This window comes from Eurosta solidaginis, chromosome 2 (assembly GCF_040869045.1).
Source record: "Eurosta solidaginis isolate ZX-2024a chromosome 2, ASM4086904v1, whole genome shotgun sequence".
Classification (NCBI taxonomy): Eukaryota; Metazoa; Arthropoda; class Insecta; order Diptera; family Tephritidae; genus Eurosta; species Eurosta solidaginis.
The window spans coordinates 201,746,411-201,766,089 of record NC_090320.1 but is presented as its reverse complement, the minus strand read 5'-3'; the positions used below and the strand labels follow the sequence as shown (position 1 = coordinate 201,766,089).

Here is a 19,679-nt window from a genome sequence, read left to right as displayed (position 1 = left end):
GAAATGCTGTGCTAACATTGCGTGTTATTCTACTGATATCGATTTTTTTGTTGCTGGAAGCCAAACACAGCCTGATTGATATTATTTTGGACCACAGAGAGCCATTGCCTTGGCCCTATGCGCAATCTATAAGCAGATAGAACGTTTGATTCGTAAAATTCTCTAGCTTTTTATGATCACCTAGGCGTTCGTTCAGCAACACACGTAAACCGAAATAGAAATCGAAAATTTAGTTTTTGAAGGCAAACTATTTCTACTGATCTCAACGAATAAAACAGACAGTAAGGAAGTGATTCTACGCAAATGACAAGTAGAATGTAGTAAAAATATCTACAATGTAAGTACATTTAATTCACTTTGTTTACCCTATATGTAGACATTTGGTTAATTCATTACCGAGTTTATCTCCCAATTTTCGGCATACATACTATTATTCCATCGCTCTGGTGAGGTCTACAAACTGATAAGAGGGCCATTAACATGTCAATAGCGAACACTAACCCTGCAGGCATGTGAGTTTTTAGAAAATACCCCTATGAGAACACTTTATCACGGAACAAAAGTATGTTTCCAAGGGGGGAAGTTGCATTCAAGAGGGAAGAGAGACTACTACTTCGTAAAAGCAAAACGCGAGGACAATAAGCCTGAATGCATTGAATATGCTGGCTGAAATTCTGGCGGATTATGGAAGGTTTAAAACAGTGGAAAATTCCTATATGTACAAAAGCTGCACCCTGTTAACCGACTTACAGGGGACACTAAAGTTATAAAAGAAATACTTCTTATTTGTAAAATAATGAGAGAGGTGATGAACCCGATAAACTAGTCTCTGACGACGGCAATTCGTTTCACCATCCGACTAATTCTTCGTCAAAAAATATTAATAGGGCGAGAATTTACGTACTAAACAATAGCTTGCTATTCAAACACGGAAGTGAAGAGTACGTAAGTTTCATGAAATACAGCGGAAGCTGATCGAATGTTATAAGTGCCGTTCCTGACATGCAGCCGGATTTTAGTAATCACCAAAATATGCTAAAATGTCATCAGTGGCTAAAATGCGTAAGCAAATGAACTCTCAGATTCTTGGGAGATTTCGCTAAATTCCGATTCTGAAACGCAAGAAGCCTAGCTACCCTATTATTTTCTAGCTTATAGTATTATTATTACTTCATGTAAGTACTGCTTTCAATAAAACCGTTTAACTTAAAAATTGTTTTTAATTATTTTATTTTCAAGTTTTTGGTCTTTATTTATTTGCCTATTATTTCTCATTCTATTTAGTTAATTTAGCAACTCATTATTACAAGGACTCTTTCCTGAAAATTTGTTACAATCTAAGTCCTCAATACATAATCCTTCCAAAGACTGTACTCGATTCAGCACCACGAATGCTTGTCCCTCCTCGAACTCCAAAGTATTTTGATGCCACTTCTACCGGACTGTACGTAATATTTGTTCCAAATATGAGCCAAACCGGACCACAAATATGAGTATTTTTATTATCTCGAACTTTGCGGCACCTAGCGGGATTTTATGCCATAAAGCGAATTCTATTCCCGTATGTAATATGTGTTCCAAATATGAGCCAAATCGGACCACAAATACAATTTTTTATATCTCGATGCTTGCGCCACCTGGCGGCGATTTTTTCATACTATTCTATTCTATTAATGTATATAATACTAGAAGGCCCGGCAGACGTTGTTCCGCCCTAAATTTGGCCTATCTGCATACATTTTAATAAGCTTTTTCCGTCTGACTATGCCCTCCCCACTCTTCACTTTTTCCTAATCCTTTTATTCACTCCTCCCTCCGTCTTTTTTGCTTCATCTATCCCCATCTTCGTCTCATTCTATCTCTTTCTCAATCTCCTTCTCCTTCTCTCTTTTCTCTTCTCTCAATTCCTTCTCATTCTTCTGCATCCCTTATTGCCTGTATCAGAGGGGGGTATGTATTTTATTCCAGTCCCAGTCCCAGTCCCATTCCGAGTCTCAGTCCCAGTCCCACTCCGATTCTCAGTCCCAGTCCCACTCCGAGTCTTAATCCCAGTCCTAGTCCTAATACCAGTCCCAGTCCGTCTCTGAATCTGAATAATATATTACTCTGTACCAAAGCACTCATTAACAGCTTTCATTTGATATCCATATTGTATAAACACTAGGCCGGGTCGATTTGTGGGGAGGCAAAAAAATCGCCCATTGCTCTGTGAAAATCATATTCTAGGGATCAAAATAAGAAACTTTGCCGAAGGAACCATACCTCTAAAACGAATTCTGATGTCCCCCCTTTGGGTCGTAGGGGCAAATATTGAAAAATCCCACTTTGAAATGCCTATGTTTTTTCTTTTTGGAGTTTATTTTTCTCTTTATAAATTTATTTAGTCAGAACATATGTAAATGAAAAAATGAATTTAACTTAGTAATAGAAAAGAAATTAAAAAAAAATTATTAGAAATTAGCGTTTTTACAACCCCCTTTTAAAACCAAGGCATCACTGTGATGCATTTGCATGTCGTAAACATAGTTGTGTGGGTTTTTTATTCAACCGTTTTAAAAAATGAAGGTATCACTGCGACACAATTGCAGATCGTAAAATTGCTTGTGTTGCTTTTTTTTTAAGCCACCACAAGACACATCAGGTAGAATTGAAATTGGCCCTACCCAAAAGTTCGACCCAAAGTGGGGGACATCAGAATTCGTTTTAGAGGTATGGTTCCTTCGGCAAAGTTTCTTATTCTGATCCCTAGAATACGATTTTCACAGAACAATGAGCGATTTTTAATTCGACCCGCCCTAATAAACACTGTCTAGGCATTCACTGGCCCACGTTTTGGACTATATCTCGAGACCTTGTATCTCTAGTAACCACCGCGTGAGGTTTACGCAACTTGTGTGAAAGTTTGAACAAAATCTCTTCAAACACCGGCGACCAACTAACACACATTTTAGCCTTTCTTTTTATATATATAGATTTTTATTTTTCACACTTCACTACAATATTAAAACGAAATGCAGATTTTCGTTGCTTTTGAAATTCGGCTTAAAAATTGCACATGGAACAACTAAAGACTCTCCTGATTTAAAAAAATTTCTTAGTACCTCAAATCGCGGGCCCCCTTAGAAACCGCGGGCCTTCCTCGCCGGCCCTGGTGATGTGCTATATATATATGTATGTATGTATGTAAAGTTAAATAAGCACGTACACAAACATATCCATACCAACTGAAAAGAGGTGTACCACTGCGTATACGCAACGTTTTAATATTACGCATAAACAAATAAAAGAAAATGCAATAAAATGATATTGCGACTATAAACTGAGATATAACCTATCCTATATTTCAAGTTAGATCAAACAACACACGGGGTGCAAAACAAATTCAAAATCGGTTCAGTAGTTTAGGAGTCCATTGGCCTCAAACTTCTGACACGTGTTTTTTATATATTAAGATGAGCCTAATCGGAGCACAAATACGATTTTTTGAATATCGCGATCCTTGCGCCACCTGGCGGCGATTTTTTATAGGTTGCTTTCTTTTCATGTATGTATATTATGTGTTCCAAATATGAGCCTAATTGGACTACAAATACGATTTTTTTAAATATTTCGATCCATGCGCCACCTATCGGAGTTTTTTCTTATTATTGCATCGTCATCGGGTATTGAACTATATTCCAAGTTTGAAGCTTGTAGCTTATCGGGAAGTTACTTAAATTTCAATTACAAAATTCTGTTCGCTACACGGATTCAAGCTAAATAAAACCGTTTAAAAATGAGCCAAAGATGGAGATTTTAGGAGATATTCTTCCACTGGAATCGCAAACTTCGCCAAAATGCATTTAGCGGTTTTAGGCAATGGAGCTTTAGCGCATTTCACTTTCGAGTTTCGGAGTGCTTTGCAAATCACATCCGAGGGGCGACCCCGCTTAGAAAAACTTCGAACTTTGAAAAACCTTTTTTTTTTTTTAATTTTTGATGTTGCTTTCCCCGGAAATTGAACCCGAGGTCTTCGGCGTGATGGTCGGAACATGTTACCACCACAATAGGGCGGCCACCAAGGCTTGCTTTGAACCATTTCGGGAATATTTTTTGATCATTTTGGAACTGTTGCCGACAATTTCGGGAGCATTTAGGGATTATTTCGACATGGGTTTAAAGATATTTACGTGGCTATTTCGAGACAACTTCTTTATTGTTTTCAGGATCATTTAGGGAATACGAATAAAGTTTAAACTCATGTGGATGTACCCGCGGGTAAAGACTAGTACAATACAAATTTGCAAGCTGATTAATAACCATACTTTGTAAAGTCAAAGTGTAAAAAAAAAACCTAATCTAAAGGCGACTTATTAATCCGTTCCACCATTGCAAGCGTGCAGTTTGATAAAAGTGCATGCGGTCAAATTTGTTTTCAAATAGAAAATTCTTTGATTATTACATATGTACATTGTCGGGAAGTGCGACTCTGATAACAGTTCAATCATGTATGCAAATAATCTCATGTTATTGAAGTGTCGGACTGAAAGTCGAACTGCGAACTGTAGGCTGTATACTTAAATGTATATACTTAGCCTTAAAGTAAACTGAAAAAAATGAAATGGTGGGAAATTTAAATATTAGAAACCCAATGTGCATTGACTGATGGCCCAACGGTTTTGAGGGCTTAGAAAATCCCCCGGTTAGGCACGCATGTCGTAAGAGGTAAATAAAATCGAAATCCATTAGCGTCACTAAAAATTACTAGCAACGAAAATACCAGGCAACAAACCTCGGATGGGGCATCTTTTTTTTGATGACGACCACTAGAGACACGATATGGAATGCATCTACAGGAATCGGGTACCCGATATTATCAAATCAAAAAGACTCGATATTCAAAATATCGATACTGAATCAGTAAGATCAATCAAGCTTGAAGAGAAATCTCAATACCTCTTTGTTACAAGAAGGCCGGATTAAGAAAGAACGCTCTGCCAAAAGCTTCAAATTTTACAGAGAAGCTCTCAACTTTTTGCTTGGTTGTACAAACTTTGTGTAGCAAGACCACGCATAGCCAAAATTTAGCTCAACTGTCAAAGCCTTCTATGACAATGCATCACAAGGATGTTCAATAGCAACTTTGATTGTGAAACTGTCTGCTTTTCCTGTCCCCAATGACCACAACAAACTTTGTGAGTATTATGATTTTAGCGCATGCATAGGGAATGCCCGGACTTCTATAGTAGAAGGTGTAGTTTGAAGGCAAAGGCTGACGTCACCTCCATTCGGAAAGCAAAATACTTAAATAGGGCGTGGTTAGACTTCGCCACCAAGTACTTTCGCTAAAGGCTACGAACGGACGTTCCACCACGATACAAATAAATTTGTGGCTTTACAATTCAACATTTATTTAAGCCTAAACGCCAATAGATAGTGCGGCCGACGTGGACAAATACAACATTTATTTAAGCCTAAACGCCAATAGATAGGAAAAATCAGCCTCCCCGATTAGACATCTCTCAGCGGTTTGAGGTTGAATAACTTCGAGCTCGAAATATGGCCATTCGCAGTACCAGGTTCCAGTTATTATCTTCTGATCGAAAAACACAAAACCAGATCCTGGATATGCACATGCTTCTAGGTTCGCCCTGATGTAGTGGTAGCGTACTCTGCCTACCAACACGACGGTCCTGTGTTCAGCCCCGGGCAAAGCAACATCAATTAAATCCCCTCGGATTTTAACGCGGATCACTATCTTTTTCAATCCATGAAACACACACACCTACGTGCAGCGAAAAAAGTGCATGCAAATACCGAAGGAAGGTTTGTCGTCGAGAAGCTGCTCGCTAAATAGACGCGCGGTATATGAAAGCGATATCGCGATTCGAAAAAGAAAGGAGAGGCCTTTTTGAAGAGAGAAACGTGGGGCAGAAGAACATGAGTGCAAGAAACTTCAGATGTCGGCTGGTGGAAATAATTCCCGAAAATTTAGGATGACGAACTCAGAATGGCAATATCCCAGCTAAAAATTAAATGGCACCGGGTAACAATGTCCGAACCGCTGGGTTATAGACCTGGTAAATCTACTATCGGCCAGATCTTCACGATACGCCAAATAGAAAGCTTAGGACTAGAGAATAAATATGCATTATCTTTTTCTTGACCTTAAAGCAGATTGACAGCGCTATTGTGTCTGAATTTGAGCTGTTTGCAAATCTTATAAAGATTCGCTCAATTTATTTGAGCAACGCAACCATCTCCGTTGGGAAGGACCTTACCGTGTCACTCGAAACCAACAAGGCTTGAAATCCCCCATCGCCCGTGATGGTGCAATTATTATTGGCATCTGCTGATAATATTGATATCATTAACGCTAACAAACGCTCCAGAACTTACTATTCTGGATTAGATAAAAAATCGAGAGAATGGGGCGTCTGGCAATTGATTGAGCACACAGTTCTTGCTGTCGCCAAAGAAAGGTTCGGCGCATTCGCGAACATAAATTCAAGTGTGTGAATGATCAGCGAACACCATGTCCGCCTAGAAGTCAATACGCAGAAACACTATTGCGATCAAGAGTTGCCAACTGTAATGGCAAGTCCCAGCTTGACGAATAAAATTCGCGCACTATAAGTGATGAGAGAGTCTTGTAACTCTCTCGATGTGTGCCTAGAACTCATAAACGGGGTAGTGCGAAGGTGAGATGGCTTTGAGAGAAAAGTTCTACGGTGGATTTAGTGTCCTGTCGGTGATGACAACGGTGTGTATACAAACATGAGCATACTGCAACATATATAGGACAAAAGGCTTCGCACTCTGGGTCATGTTATATAAATGCTCCGGCCCAGAAAGTATTTCTGTCGACACCCTTAATATGAAGCAGGAGAAAATGGATACCTTCACTGACTTAGGAGAAATAAGTGGATAAAAACTCGATCTACCTTGGTAGTCGCAATTGACGTCAGTGATCGCGAAACAGGGATATTTGGCGTGGCTTATTACACAAGGGTCAAAATATCACGCTTGCTTGGACTTATTGTATTCTTAACAACAAATGGCTTGCTTAGTTCCTATAGCCATTATAGAAAGCGTTAGGTATAAGACAACTCTGCGCTACTCGAGGCCGTTGTATCCGACGGGTTTCTAGATTCAGACAAAAAAATACCGCCCTAGTTAACTTTATAACGATATTATGAGAAACAGGTGTTTCTTTCTTTATTTCGAATACTCTCAAATTGGTGTAATATTGTCAGTTGGTATTTACATCATAAAGCTGGACGAGTATGATTTTCGTTCGCAACGATCCGACTTTTTTTCGCAATCGCGCTCTCAGTCAAAAGCAGCTTTTATTGAAAAGAGGAATTCTATACTGGATTTTAAGGCAGAAATTCTTGACTGTGTTAATGCTGGTTCCCAGATAACGAGGGTCTATTATTTAGAAATGATGACTCAAACTGAGCGAGAATTGAACAGATAACTTTCATTCAAATCGTGTGCCTAGAGGGATGATTAAAAACACACTCGCACTTGGTTTTTTTGTTTTTTTTTTTGTTTATTTCCAAAAATATGTTATTTTTATTTTTAATTGTTGTTGGTATACGTATGTACATGTATCTTGTGACGTCACTTGGAATTGAAAAAAAAGTTTGCAAATTATGCTTTATCGGCCTCTGCTGCCTTTTCAGCTTCCAGAGATTGTCTAAAATCGAAGAACAGGTTCTGAAACAAAAAGATGTGCAAGATTATTCATCACTACATAGTATGTACATATATGAAGATAACTAGGCGAATAAATATATACTAGTATCGCCCGTGGTCGAAATTCGACCAACTTGTATTTTTTTCAACTCACTCTATGCATCCAGTGTTGGGGTAGTGCAATAATGCGTTAATAGTTGAGCAGTGTGTGGAAATATAGCAAACTGATCTATCTTACTTAAAGTTCTCATTAAAATTTTGAATTTGACCTAAGACGTTATAATCTTTGATTGTATTTTCTTAAATTTTCTACAAACTTTTCAAATGTAATTATAAGTTTTGGTATGGAGCTCCTTAAAAAAATATAACAAATATGTAAAATCAAATGAAATTTACATAGAATTGTGGTGAAATTACTTGAAATTGAATTGAAAATTTGCTTTTTCCACACCACCCGGGAGATACGCCGTTGGCGCGCTACCGAAGTTAGGTTTGGGTGCTCGGTTCCCCAGTAGGCCTATATCACCAATATAAACTACATATACATATATCGCCCATTTACTTCAATAGCGTCATAATTCAAAAAACACGAATTTTTAGTTAAGAACTAAAGGAATTTAACCTATTTCACACCACCGGTTAGGTATGCAATTGGCGCTTTACTATTACATATGTATTTATAATTAATTAAATTAATAGAATAGAGGATACCTTCATAAAAAATAAAATAAAAATATAAAAATAAATTAGCATAAAAGACAATATACAAATTTTAATGTAATATCTTTATAGCCAATTTATTTATTTTTTGTTCACTATAAGACGTGCTATATCTAAAATGAGCACAAAATCTGGAAATGCAAAAAACATTTGGGTCAAATTTGCAATTAAGTGTTATAAATAAATAAATTTAGTGAGTTCGAACAAAAGTTGACTCATTATTTCTGATTTCATTTTTTTTAAGGCACCTAAAATGAAAAACAAAGAATCTGTTAAATAAAGACCAAAAGTTGACTCATTATTTCTGATTTCATTTTTTTTAAGGCACCTAAAATGAAAAACAAAGAATCTGTTAAATAAAGACCTATGCTTTTACGTGTAAGTAAAATTTGTCCAAAAAAATAGGCCGGTTAAGTTATTACTTCTATTTAAAGTTTTTTTGTGCGCTAACAATTATTTTAGAACAATTTTTTAAGGATTTTGGTACAGACCAATATAGATAATTGGCAACAATGGGAAACAATATTTTATTTCAACAGAAAATGAGCGAAGCAGTAGTTCTCTCACCGTTTGGCGTGTACAACTATATACATATGTAGAGATTAAACATTTGAGCAACGCGACAATTGAGAATTTGGAGCTATGTACTCAGGGGGGTTTGTGAACGTAATGCGTCCTACAGATGGCAATTTCGATAGTTGCACAGATTTTCAAATTTACAAAAAACTTTTTCTATTACTTATAAACAAATAGAGTAATATTTGTTAACAAAAATAGGCCTATGCACTGCGGCTGATCAATACGAATCGATTAATATAACTTTTATATGATTTTACGTATGCTAAGTATGCGAAACAGCCTGTCAATTGATTGTATGGAAATTTTGTTAGCGTATTAATATATAGATTCAAAGTAAACCATTTAACTTAATACGAAAATAATCATGAATCTAATTAGTTCGTTTAAAATAAAATCCTCAGAAAATTTAATGATGTAAATACATACAAGTATAGGATATGTAAGTAACTTACTTTCAGCGAATCATCTACAACAGCTTTTTTAAGCTTTGTAAGATCATCTAAAAAATGTTGTATGCCGATAGCTAGCTCTGAGGTCGGTCCCTCAACTTGAGCAGCACCATCATCACGTGGAATGCGCGCCAATTCAATGTACTGTAAGATACAAAAAATGTTTATTTCCTAATAAAATATTTGATTATGAAAAAGAAATGTTACACACCCGCACAAAATACAAAACAACAACAAGCACTAGAAAGCACTTTTGCATAGAAAACATTTTTTTAAGATTGAATGTGTCAACTTTGTCGTTAAAGAGAACGATACAATCCGCTTGCTACTCAATCTGAACGCTGACTCAATTGTGATAACCCCCAACAGCAGCGTAAATGTTCTTCCAGATTAATTTCGTGAATGCAGCGATTCAGTCGTTGATCCCTATGTTGTTGTACTTTTATATATTTGTACATAAATTCATATACCTACGTACACTTAGGATTTTTTTGATAATCCTTGACCCCTCCATTGCAACTCGCAACTACTCACATTTCTCACATGCTTACAATGCAGTAATTCGTATTTATTCCGAATTGTGTACATTGTACATACATAAATACCACTTGTAAATTGAAATGTGATAAATAAGTGGCAACAAAAGACCATGTGAGAAATCAAACCAACAACCAAATAGGAAACCAAACACTCTCCTATACGAAAACCGAAATAAAATTAATTGTTAGCAATGTGATCTATTCACCCATCCGTCCGCCTATCTGTATCTATCCGTATGCAGGATCATTCTCACAGTTTTTTTTTATATCTTAAATGAAAATGAAATAGTATATTGTTTTTTCCGAATCTTAAAATTGTAAATTTTTAAAGGAGAACAGATTGACCCGCCAACAAGTATACCGAACTGATCATGATATCGAGCTGAGATGATTTAGCCATGTATGTAGTAACATTTGGTTTTAACACATTTTTTAGATTTAAATATTTATTTTAATAATTATGTATACTAAATTAGTACATGAAATTGTTCTTTTTTAAAAAGATTTTTAAAATTAATTTAAATTAAGGTTTTGTGTTTGTGTGTTCCGGCGTAATTATTTTTATATTTTTTCTACAACCGAACTGATCTGATTTTTTCTATTCCATTTATACTATTTTTCCTGAGTTACCTTCTTTATTTCTTCAAAAATATATTACTTTGTTTTAGTATTTAGTATTCCTTTAGTATTTTAGTATTCCTACATTCGGCCGTCCTGAGGAATCATTCGCCCCGAATGAATCGTTCCACATTTTCATATGCTCGGCCACCGTAATTGTTTCTACTGGGCCTTCATGATCCCCAACTTTCTTAACCTTATACCTGCCATGTTGAAGCATTGCAATGATTTTATAAGGCCCTAAAAACTTAGGTTTCAACTTCAATCCCACCCCAAACTGAGTTCTTTTTACAGCTACAAGATCATTGACTTTGTATTTTCTTTCTGGTTTTCGTTTCCTATTAAAGTTCCTGCAATTTTCTTCTTGAATCTTCTAAATATTTCTCTTAACTTCTTTTCGCAAATCATTTCTTTCCTCATGAATCTCATCTATTATAAGTTCGTCTAATATGTCATTTAACCCTAAATCGTCTGTAAACCTCATATCCAATCCTGTCAGTATTTTGAATGGTGAGCACTTGGTACTTCTAGGTGCAGTATTATTAATAATTTGCTGCACACGACCAACGTATTTATACCAATGGGATGGATTATCCATACACAATTTCGCTAACATTGGACCTACAATTCTGTGGATACGCTCCACCTGGCCATTGCCTCTTGGTACACCAGTCGCAGTTACTAAATGCTGAATAAAGTGTACCCTGCAATATTCCTCAAAAACCCCAGCCGTAAATGCTGTACCCCTATCGGATATTATTCTTTTTGGATTACCAAAAACCAATGACAACTTTTCCAAACTATCAATAACTGATGCAGCGTCTGTTTACCTTACTGGGTACAACCAGACGAACTTAGAAAACCCATCAACAACTACCAGAATATATTTGTACCTTTTAAAAGTCAAATCCAAAAGACCTACATGATCTATGTGAAAAGTTCCTAAAGGTGCATCTTCTTTATCGATTGGAGAGAGAAATCCTTCCTTCCTTCCTGCTTTGCCCTCCGTAATAATACACTCAACACAATTTCGAACTACCCTGTCTACTTTTGAACGTAATTGTGGAATATAAAATTCTTTCTCCAAGCATTCCTGCGTTTTCTTTACGCCAAAATGTCCTTTACTATGGACGATCTTAATTATCTCTTCCTCCTTAGCAAACGGTACTACCAACAGTTCCGTCGTTGGATCTTTATATAATAAATCATATTTCACAAAAAAGTCTGAATACTGCTCCCTCTCAAGTAATTTCCGTATTGTCTTAATCCATTCATCGCTCATCTGAGCTTCTTTTAAACGATGCCTAATTGAATCTTCTACTAACAAACACGCGACACGACTTAATGCATCTACATGTTTCATCTTTGTTCCAGAACGGTGTTCAATTGTAAAATCAAAATCCTGAAGGAAAATAGCCCACCTTGAAACTCTAAGTGGAACCTCAACTTTCTTCATAGTTTGAGTGAAAGCATTACAATCTGTTACTAGTTTGAACTTAAGCCCCATGGTAAATACGCAATTTTTTAAGTGCTTCAATAATAGCAAGAACCTGCAGTTCATACGAATGGTATTTTTCTTCTTGTTGACTTGTGCGGCGACTCATATACTGAACGGGATGATATTGCTGATCGGTAGTATCCTTCTGCAATAATACTGCTCCGTACCCATACATGCAAGCATCCGTATGTACTTCCGTCACTGCTCGTGGGTCATATATCTTAAGTACTGGGGCACTTACTAAGGCTGCTTTTAATTGTTCAACAGCCAAACATTCTTCTTCACTCATTTTAAATTTTACATTTTTCTTTAATAAATCAGTAAGAGGCCTAGCTTTAGATGCATATTCAGGTAAAAATCTTCTAAAGTAGGATGTTAGTCCCAAAAAACATTGTATTTGCTTCGTATTATTTGGCACAGGGAAATTAGTAATAGCGCGAGTTTTCTCGACAGATGGTTTTATTGTTCCATTTTCTATCAAATAACCCAGAAATGATACTTTTCTTTTCAAAAACTGACATTTGTCCCATCTTATTTTAAGACCGTATTCTGAAGCACGCTTTAACACAATTTTCAAGCTTTCAATATTGGATTTTACATCCTTTGTTGGAATAATAATATCGTCCATATAAACAACAATGGTACGATTTTGAATAAGATCTCTAAATACTGAATTAACAAATCTACAAAATACTGCTGGAGAGTTCGATATACCAAAGGGTACGTATAAAAAGTCAAACTGTCCACTATGAGTAACAAAAGAAGTATATTTTCGAGAATCCTTATCTACAGATACATGAAAAAATCCATTTGCTAATTCTAAAGTTGTAAAAACACTTGAACCCTGTAATCGCTCAATTACATCATCGATCAATGCCATTGGAAAATTATCCTTAATTATTATACTCAGTTGAGCAGAGCTCACAGAGTATATTAAGTTTGATTGGATAACGGTTGGTTGTACATATATAAAGGAATCGAGATAGATATAGACTTCCGTATATCAAAATAATCAGGATCGAAAAAAAATTTGATTGAGCCATGTCCGTCCGTCCGTCCGTTCGTTAACACGATAACTTGAGTAAATGTTGAGGTATCTTGATGAAATTTGGTACGTAGGTTGCTGAGCACACATCTCAGATCGCTATTTAAAATGAACGATATCGGACTATAACCACGCCCACTTTTTCGATATCGAAAATTTCGAAAAACCGAAAAAGTGCGATAATTCATTACCAAATACAGATAAAGCGACGAAACTTGGTGAATGAGTTGAATTTATGACGCAAAATAGAAAATTAGTAAAATTTTGGACAATGGGCGTGGCACCGCCCCTTTTAAAAGAAGGTAATTTGCAACTTTTGTAAGCTGTAATTTGTCAGTCGTTGAAGATATCATGATGACATTTGGCAGAGACGTTACTCCTATTACTATATGTACGCCTAATAAAGATTAGCAATATCGGAGAAGGACCACGCCCACTTTTAAAAAAAATTGTTTTTAAAGTAAAATTTTAACAAAAAATTTAATATATTTACAGTATATAAGTAAATTATGTCAACATTCAAATCCAGTAATGATATGGTGCAACAAAATACAAAAATAAAAGAAAATTTCAAAATGGGGGTGGCTCCGCCCTTTTTCATTTAATTTGTCTAGGATACTTTTAACGCCATAAGTCGAACAAAAATTAACCAATCATTTTGAAATTTGGTAGGGGCATAGATTTTATGATACTAACTGTTTTCTGTGAAAACGAGCGAAATCGGTTGATGTCACGCCCAGTTTTTATACACAGTCGTTCGTCTGTCCTTCCGCATGGCCGTTAACACGATAACTTGAGCAAAAATCGACATATCTTTAATGAACTTAGTTCACGTGCTTACTTGAACTCACTTTATATTGGTATGAAAAATTAACGAAATCCGACTATGACCACGCCCACTTTTTCGATATCGAAAATTACGAAAAATGAAAAAATGCCATAATTCTATACCAAATACGAAAAAAGGGATGAAACATGGTAAGGTAATTGGATTGGTTTATTGACGCGAAATACAATTTTAGAAAAAACTTTATAAAATGGTTGTGACACCTACCATATTAAGTAGAAGAAAATGAAAAAGTTCTGCAGGGCGAAATAAAAAACCCTTAAAATCTTGACAGGTATTACATATATAAATAAATTAGCGGTATCCAACAGATGATGTTCTGGGTCACCCTGGTCCACATTTTGGTCGATATATGTAAAACGCCTTCACATATACAACTACCACCACTCCCTTTTAAAACTCTCATTAATGCCTTTAACTTGATACCAATATCGTACCAACATATTCTAGAGTCACCCCTCGTCCACCTTTATGGCGATATCTCGAAAAGGCGTCCACTTATAGAACTAAGCCCCACGCCCTTTTAAAATACTCATTAACACCTTTCATTTGATACCCATATCGTACAAACATATTCTAAAGTCACCCCTGGTCCACCTTTATGGCGATATCTCGAAAAGGCAAACACCTATAGAACGAAGGTCCACTCCCTTTTAAAAATACTCATTAACACCTTTCATTTGATACCCATGTCGTACAAACAAAGTCTATAGTCACCCCTGGTCCACCTTTATTGCGATACCTCGAAAAGGCCTCCACCTATAGAACTAAGGCCCTCATTAACACCTTTCGTTTGATACCCATATTGCACAAACGAATTCTAGATTCACCCCTGGTCCACCTTTATGGCGGTATCTCGAAACGGCGTCCACCTATGGAACTAAGGATTACTCCCTTTTAAAATACTCATTAACACCTTTATTTTGATACCCATATTGTACAAACAAATTCTAGGGTCACCCCTGCTCCACCTTTATGGCGATATCTCGAAACGGCGTCCACCTATGGAACTAAGGATTACTCCCTTTTAAAATACTCATTAACACCTTTCTTTTGATGCCCATTGGAACTAAGGATTACTCCCTTTTAAAATATCATTAACACCTTTCTTTTGATACTCATATTGTACAAACACATTCTAGAGTCAACCCTGATCCACCTTTATGGCTATATCCCTAAATGGCGTCCACCTATAGAACTATGGCCCACTCCCTCATAAAAAACTCATTAACATCTTTCATTTGATACCCATATCGTACAAACAACACATTCCAGGGTTATCCTAGGTTCATTTTCCTACATGGTTATTTTCCCTTATGTTGTCACCATAGCTCTCAACTGAGTATGTAATGTTCGGTTACACCCGAACTTAACCTTCCTTACTTGTTTTTTCATTCAATTTGCGATAGTCACAGCACATTCTTTTGGTACCATCTTTTTTAGGCACCAAAACTATTGGTGAAGCATACTCAGATATACTCGACTGAATTATTCCATTTTCTAACCATTCGTTTATTTGCTTTTCAATATAAACCTGATCAACACGAGACGTTCTTCTAGGAGTAGTGTACACTGGTATATCATCTTTAAGTACAATTTTCATAACAACAGGACTTTCTCTCTCCTTTACTGACTTATATGTATTCACTATTGATTACACCAAACTTGCATTTTCCCTACTTAGGTGTTCTAAATCAAGTGCTATTTCGTTTTTCTTGAACTCTTCTACAGACATGGAGATATGTTCAAACTCACTCAACAAATCGCAACGATCATTTAAGGTTTTAGCAAATCTTTTAATGAAAATTGCCTCACCTTCTCTAACCAACATGTTCACGTTCTTCAGAACACAATTACCTATTATAGCGGCATAACGTAAATCTACTTCGTTTACCACATGAAATGTAACGTCCATGATTACATTATCAATGTCAACCTTCACATCGAAACTTCCTATAGTGTCAATGGCACTTTCCTTCAAACCCATTAGTCGACGTCTGTCGCTATTTAATTTAATTTCATTATCCGTCATGTCTAAGATATCTTTACGGATAATACAAAGATCACAACCTGTATCTACTAAAGCAGAAAATTTATACCCACATAATTGAATATCTTTAAATATTAATCCACACTTGTCACGCAAAATATTAACACTCTGGCCTGTCTTAATAGCATTGTTTTTTGATACTCCCTCGTTACATTCGAAGGACCTATGTCCCATCTTATTACATTTGTAACAACGATATTGTTTCCCTGGACAATTATTAGCTAAATGAGATGCATCTCCACATTTAAAGCATTTTTTTGATTCCGTATTTAAACCACTTGACTTTGATTCAATGCGTTTTACTGGTGGTGAAAATATACCTCTATTCTGCGATTGTTGGGATTGATTAACCTTCTCATAGATCTTAATTTGTCTTTTTAATTCACTCACATCTTTGGCCTGATATAAAACTGATTTGTTTATTTTAGAGTCAGGTATCCCATTTATAAAATAGTCAATTATGCTTTCGCTATCTAAACTGATAGGCTTTCCTATCTCTATAATAGAGTAAAGATATTCAAGAAATGATTCATTATGCTTTTTGCGACGATTTCGCAAAAGGTTATGTACCTCTGCTGAAGACAACTTCGCTCCAAATTCATCTATAAGAGCCTTTTTCAATGAGTGCCAATCTCGTATATCCCTAACACCCCTAATATACAACCTAGCTGCACCTTTTAATAATTGCTTGGCATAAATGAACATTTGCAAACTATTCCATCCTACAATAGTTGCACTATCTTCAAACTCACTTACCTACTGATTAACGTCAAGTGAGTCTACACCTGTAAAAGAGGATAGACTATCTTCAATATCCTTAAGGGTAAAACTTGAAACATTCCGGGTTTGTAAACCCACTTCATCAGCTTCCTCGTACCGACTAACACTCGATTCAACATCACTATCTTCGCGATCAGAAAGGCCGAAATGTTCGATTAAGCGCAACTGCAATTTCGACTTATTGCCATCTGTAGTCAAACCTAACTCCCTAAGCTTTTCCCGCAATACTGCTACAGTTGCACTTCTAATAGTTTGAAGATCCATTTCTTAATATTTTTGTTTTAAATCAACTAAGCAAAACTAAACCTAAACGCCGGTTACAAATATTTGTTTTATGTAATACAAAAGTTAAATACAAATAATATATGTATATTTTTACAAAATTAATTACGATATGAGTTGAAAAGTATTTTCAAATAAAATTTTTTTATAATATTTCCTACTGGCTTGAATAATTACATTAGAATATTTAGAAACATTGTTTACATTTTTTGTTTTGTCTTTTTTTTTTAAATCGGTTTTAATTCTTGTCTTTTTGTTTATACATCATTATTGTCATTGCATACTCACAATACTGATTTTCTTTTTTCTCAAAAATGTAAACCCTCCGTAAGTATTGATCTCCACCAACTTTTCTACGTATCTGGCCCTTTAGATGTTCAATATGTTTTCTGCTTCTTCTGCCTTTTCGGTAAACGTTCTGCTATCTGCTGCTTTACATCATTAGTGTTAGTCTTCCTCAATTTGGTGCAAACCCATAGTACAGGTCTACAAGTAGGATATGTAGCAGCACGCACATACACAGCCACGCTCACCTGATAAAAAAAGCACCCGTGTTTGTATTCTTCATACTGGAATAATTACGAGTCCTCAGATACCTCAATTCAAGACTTTTGTATAATTTTCTGTAGGACCCATATAGGTGCACTGCATTTTCTTACTAAATTCGTTTAAAAAAATTTACCATCACAGCAACCCATATGTGATATTCCACTCCTTACTTTGTTTCCCTGCGTCGCTTTCCAAGACAGCAACCCCGATAATTTTGACACTTCGTTCAGTGTCAAACGCATGTTTCACGCAGGTTCCACTGAGCTCCACAATAGTTTGACACTGACCGAAGTGTCAAACGGCAGTGTGTTAGAAAGAGAAAGGAATTGTTTCCTTCTCATACATATCATACTTGTAAACCTGTACTATGGTGCAAACCCATTTTTATTTTGATACCAGAGTAAATTGTTTCAGTTTTTTTACTTCCAATGGTGGTATTTCACACCGATTTTCAATAGAATTAATTTGTTTGAGTTGAAATATGTTTTACAAACAACGTTTGGATTGAAATTCAAAACTTTTATTTTTGATTATTAGATGAATTTTAGAAAATTTTTCTTTCAATTTATTGTCTTTTGTTTTGCTCAATATCTTTTCATGAGAGATTTACACATGCAGATATTTTAAAATTTTTCCGCAAATGTTCTATGCACACACATACGTATATTTATGATGAGATCGTTTTTCAATTTAAATGGATTATCGCACACATATATACGAAAAATATTGCTGCGGTTGAGCCCCCAAAGATGTAGTAACATTTGGTTTTAACACATTTTTTAGATTTAAATATTTATTTTAATAATTATGTATACTAAATTAGTACATGAAATTGTTCTTTTTTAAAAAGATTTTTAAAATTAATTTAAATTAAGGTTTTGTGTTTGTGTGTTCCGGCGTAATTATTTTTATATTTTTTCTACTACTGAACTGATCTGATTTTTTCTATTCTATTTATACTATTTTTCCTGAGTTACCTTCTTTATTTCTTCAAAAATAGATTACTTTGTTTTAGTATTTTAGTACTTGAGTTGGTACTATTCATACATGTATGTTTGTTCAGATAAGGGATCCATCGTTATAGCTATCTCATGTAGACAACAACAAACGTAAACTTTTGTGGGGACTACTAATCCTTTATTTATTTCAGTTTTATCGCAAGTGTTGCTTATATCTGTACTCTATATATCTTCCATAGCCGATTATTCAGATGCTATGTATTTTTGAAACTTGATCAGATTACACAAGCTGACAAATTTGAAAAAAGTCCACACCCAGAAATGAGCTAACTCTTTTCGAAAATTCCTTGGTTCGCTAAATTTGCAAACGGTATAGGATTTTCTATTTTCGTTTTTGTTTTCTAGATACATAAAATACGAAAATCAGTTTTTCTCTCCTATATCCAATGCGTTATTTTACCACGAAAACTAGTTTTCATTAATAAGCGCAATACAAAGCTTTATAGCTTCAAAGCTTCCGCAACCCAAATGTCAACTTCACCTACGCGAGGGGAATCCTGCTACAAATATAAATTATCATACTCATATTTGGCAGGCGAAACTCTGGCGACCCCAAGTTCCTCATGAAACTAGGGGGTGGGGGCGTGATGGTCATATTAATTGTTCACGAGATGGTCGGACTAGTACCTTAATGGTGCTTTGTTACCGGAACGTACCGGATCTATATCCGGCAAAGGACCACTACCAAAACTTTCGGAAAGTGTCTTTGTGGTTAATACAACAACAACAATTTCCCCCACATGTCAATTTCCCTCCTGATGTTTTTGTGGTAGATTTATGTATATGTGACGCTGCGAAAAAAAAACCCCTAACTTGAAAAAGAAACAACATTTCTTTTAACGATTTATTACAAATGAAAGTTTGTTATCGAAATTGGTAAAAACCGGAGATCGATATCTTTATTAAATACATAAATAAATAAATACAAGGCGCGATAAATTCCAAAGAAATCGTAGGGCTTCTCTTACAATTTGCGTCGTGCTCCTTTCAGTTTTTCCTACAAATTGACATTACGGGACGCCGA

The 19,679-nt window shown here is 35.7% G+C and overlaps 1 protein-coding gene across 1 annotated transcript in view; it reads right to left on the bottom strand.

The window, feature by feature from the left end:
- Positions 1–7,513: 7,513 nt before the first annotated feature.
- LOC137242557 (uncharacterized) overlaps positions 7,514–19,679 on the bottom strand; it is a 31,973-nt gene continuing 19,807 nt past the window's right edge. Inside the window, exons 3-4 of the mRNA XM_067769829.1 lie at positions 9,432–9,572; positions 7,514–7,701 (exon numbers count right to left, since the gene is read on the bottom strand). Of these exons, the coding sequence (XP_067625930.1) occupies positions 7,636–7,701; positions 9,432–9,572 (207 nt within the window). The 3' untranslated portion in view covers positions 7,514–7,635. The remainder of the gene's footprint in view (positions 7,702–9,431; positions 9,573–19,679) is intronic.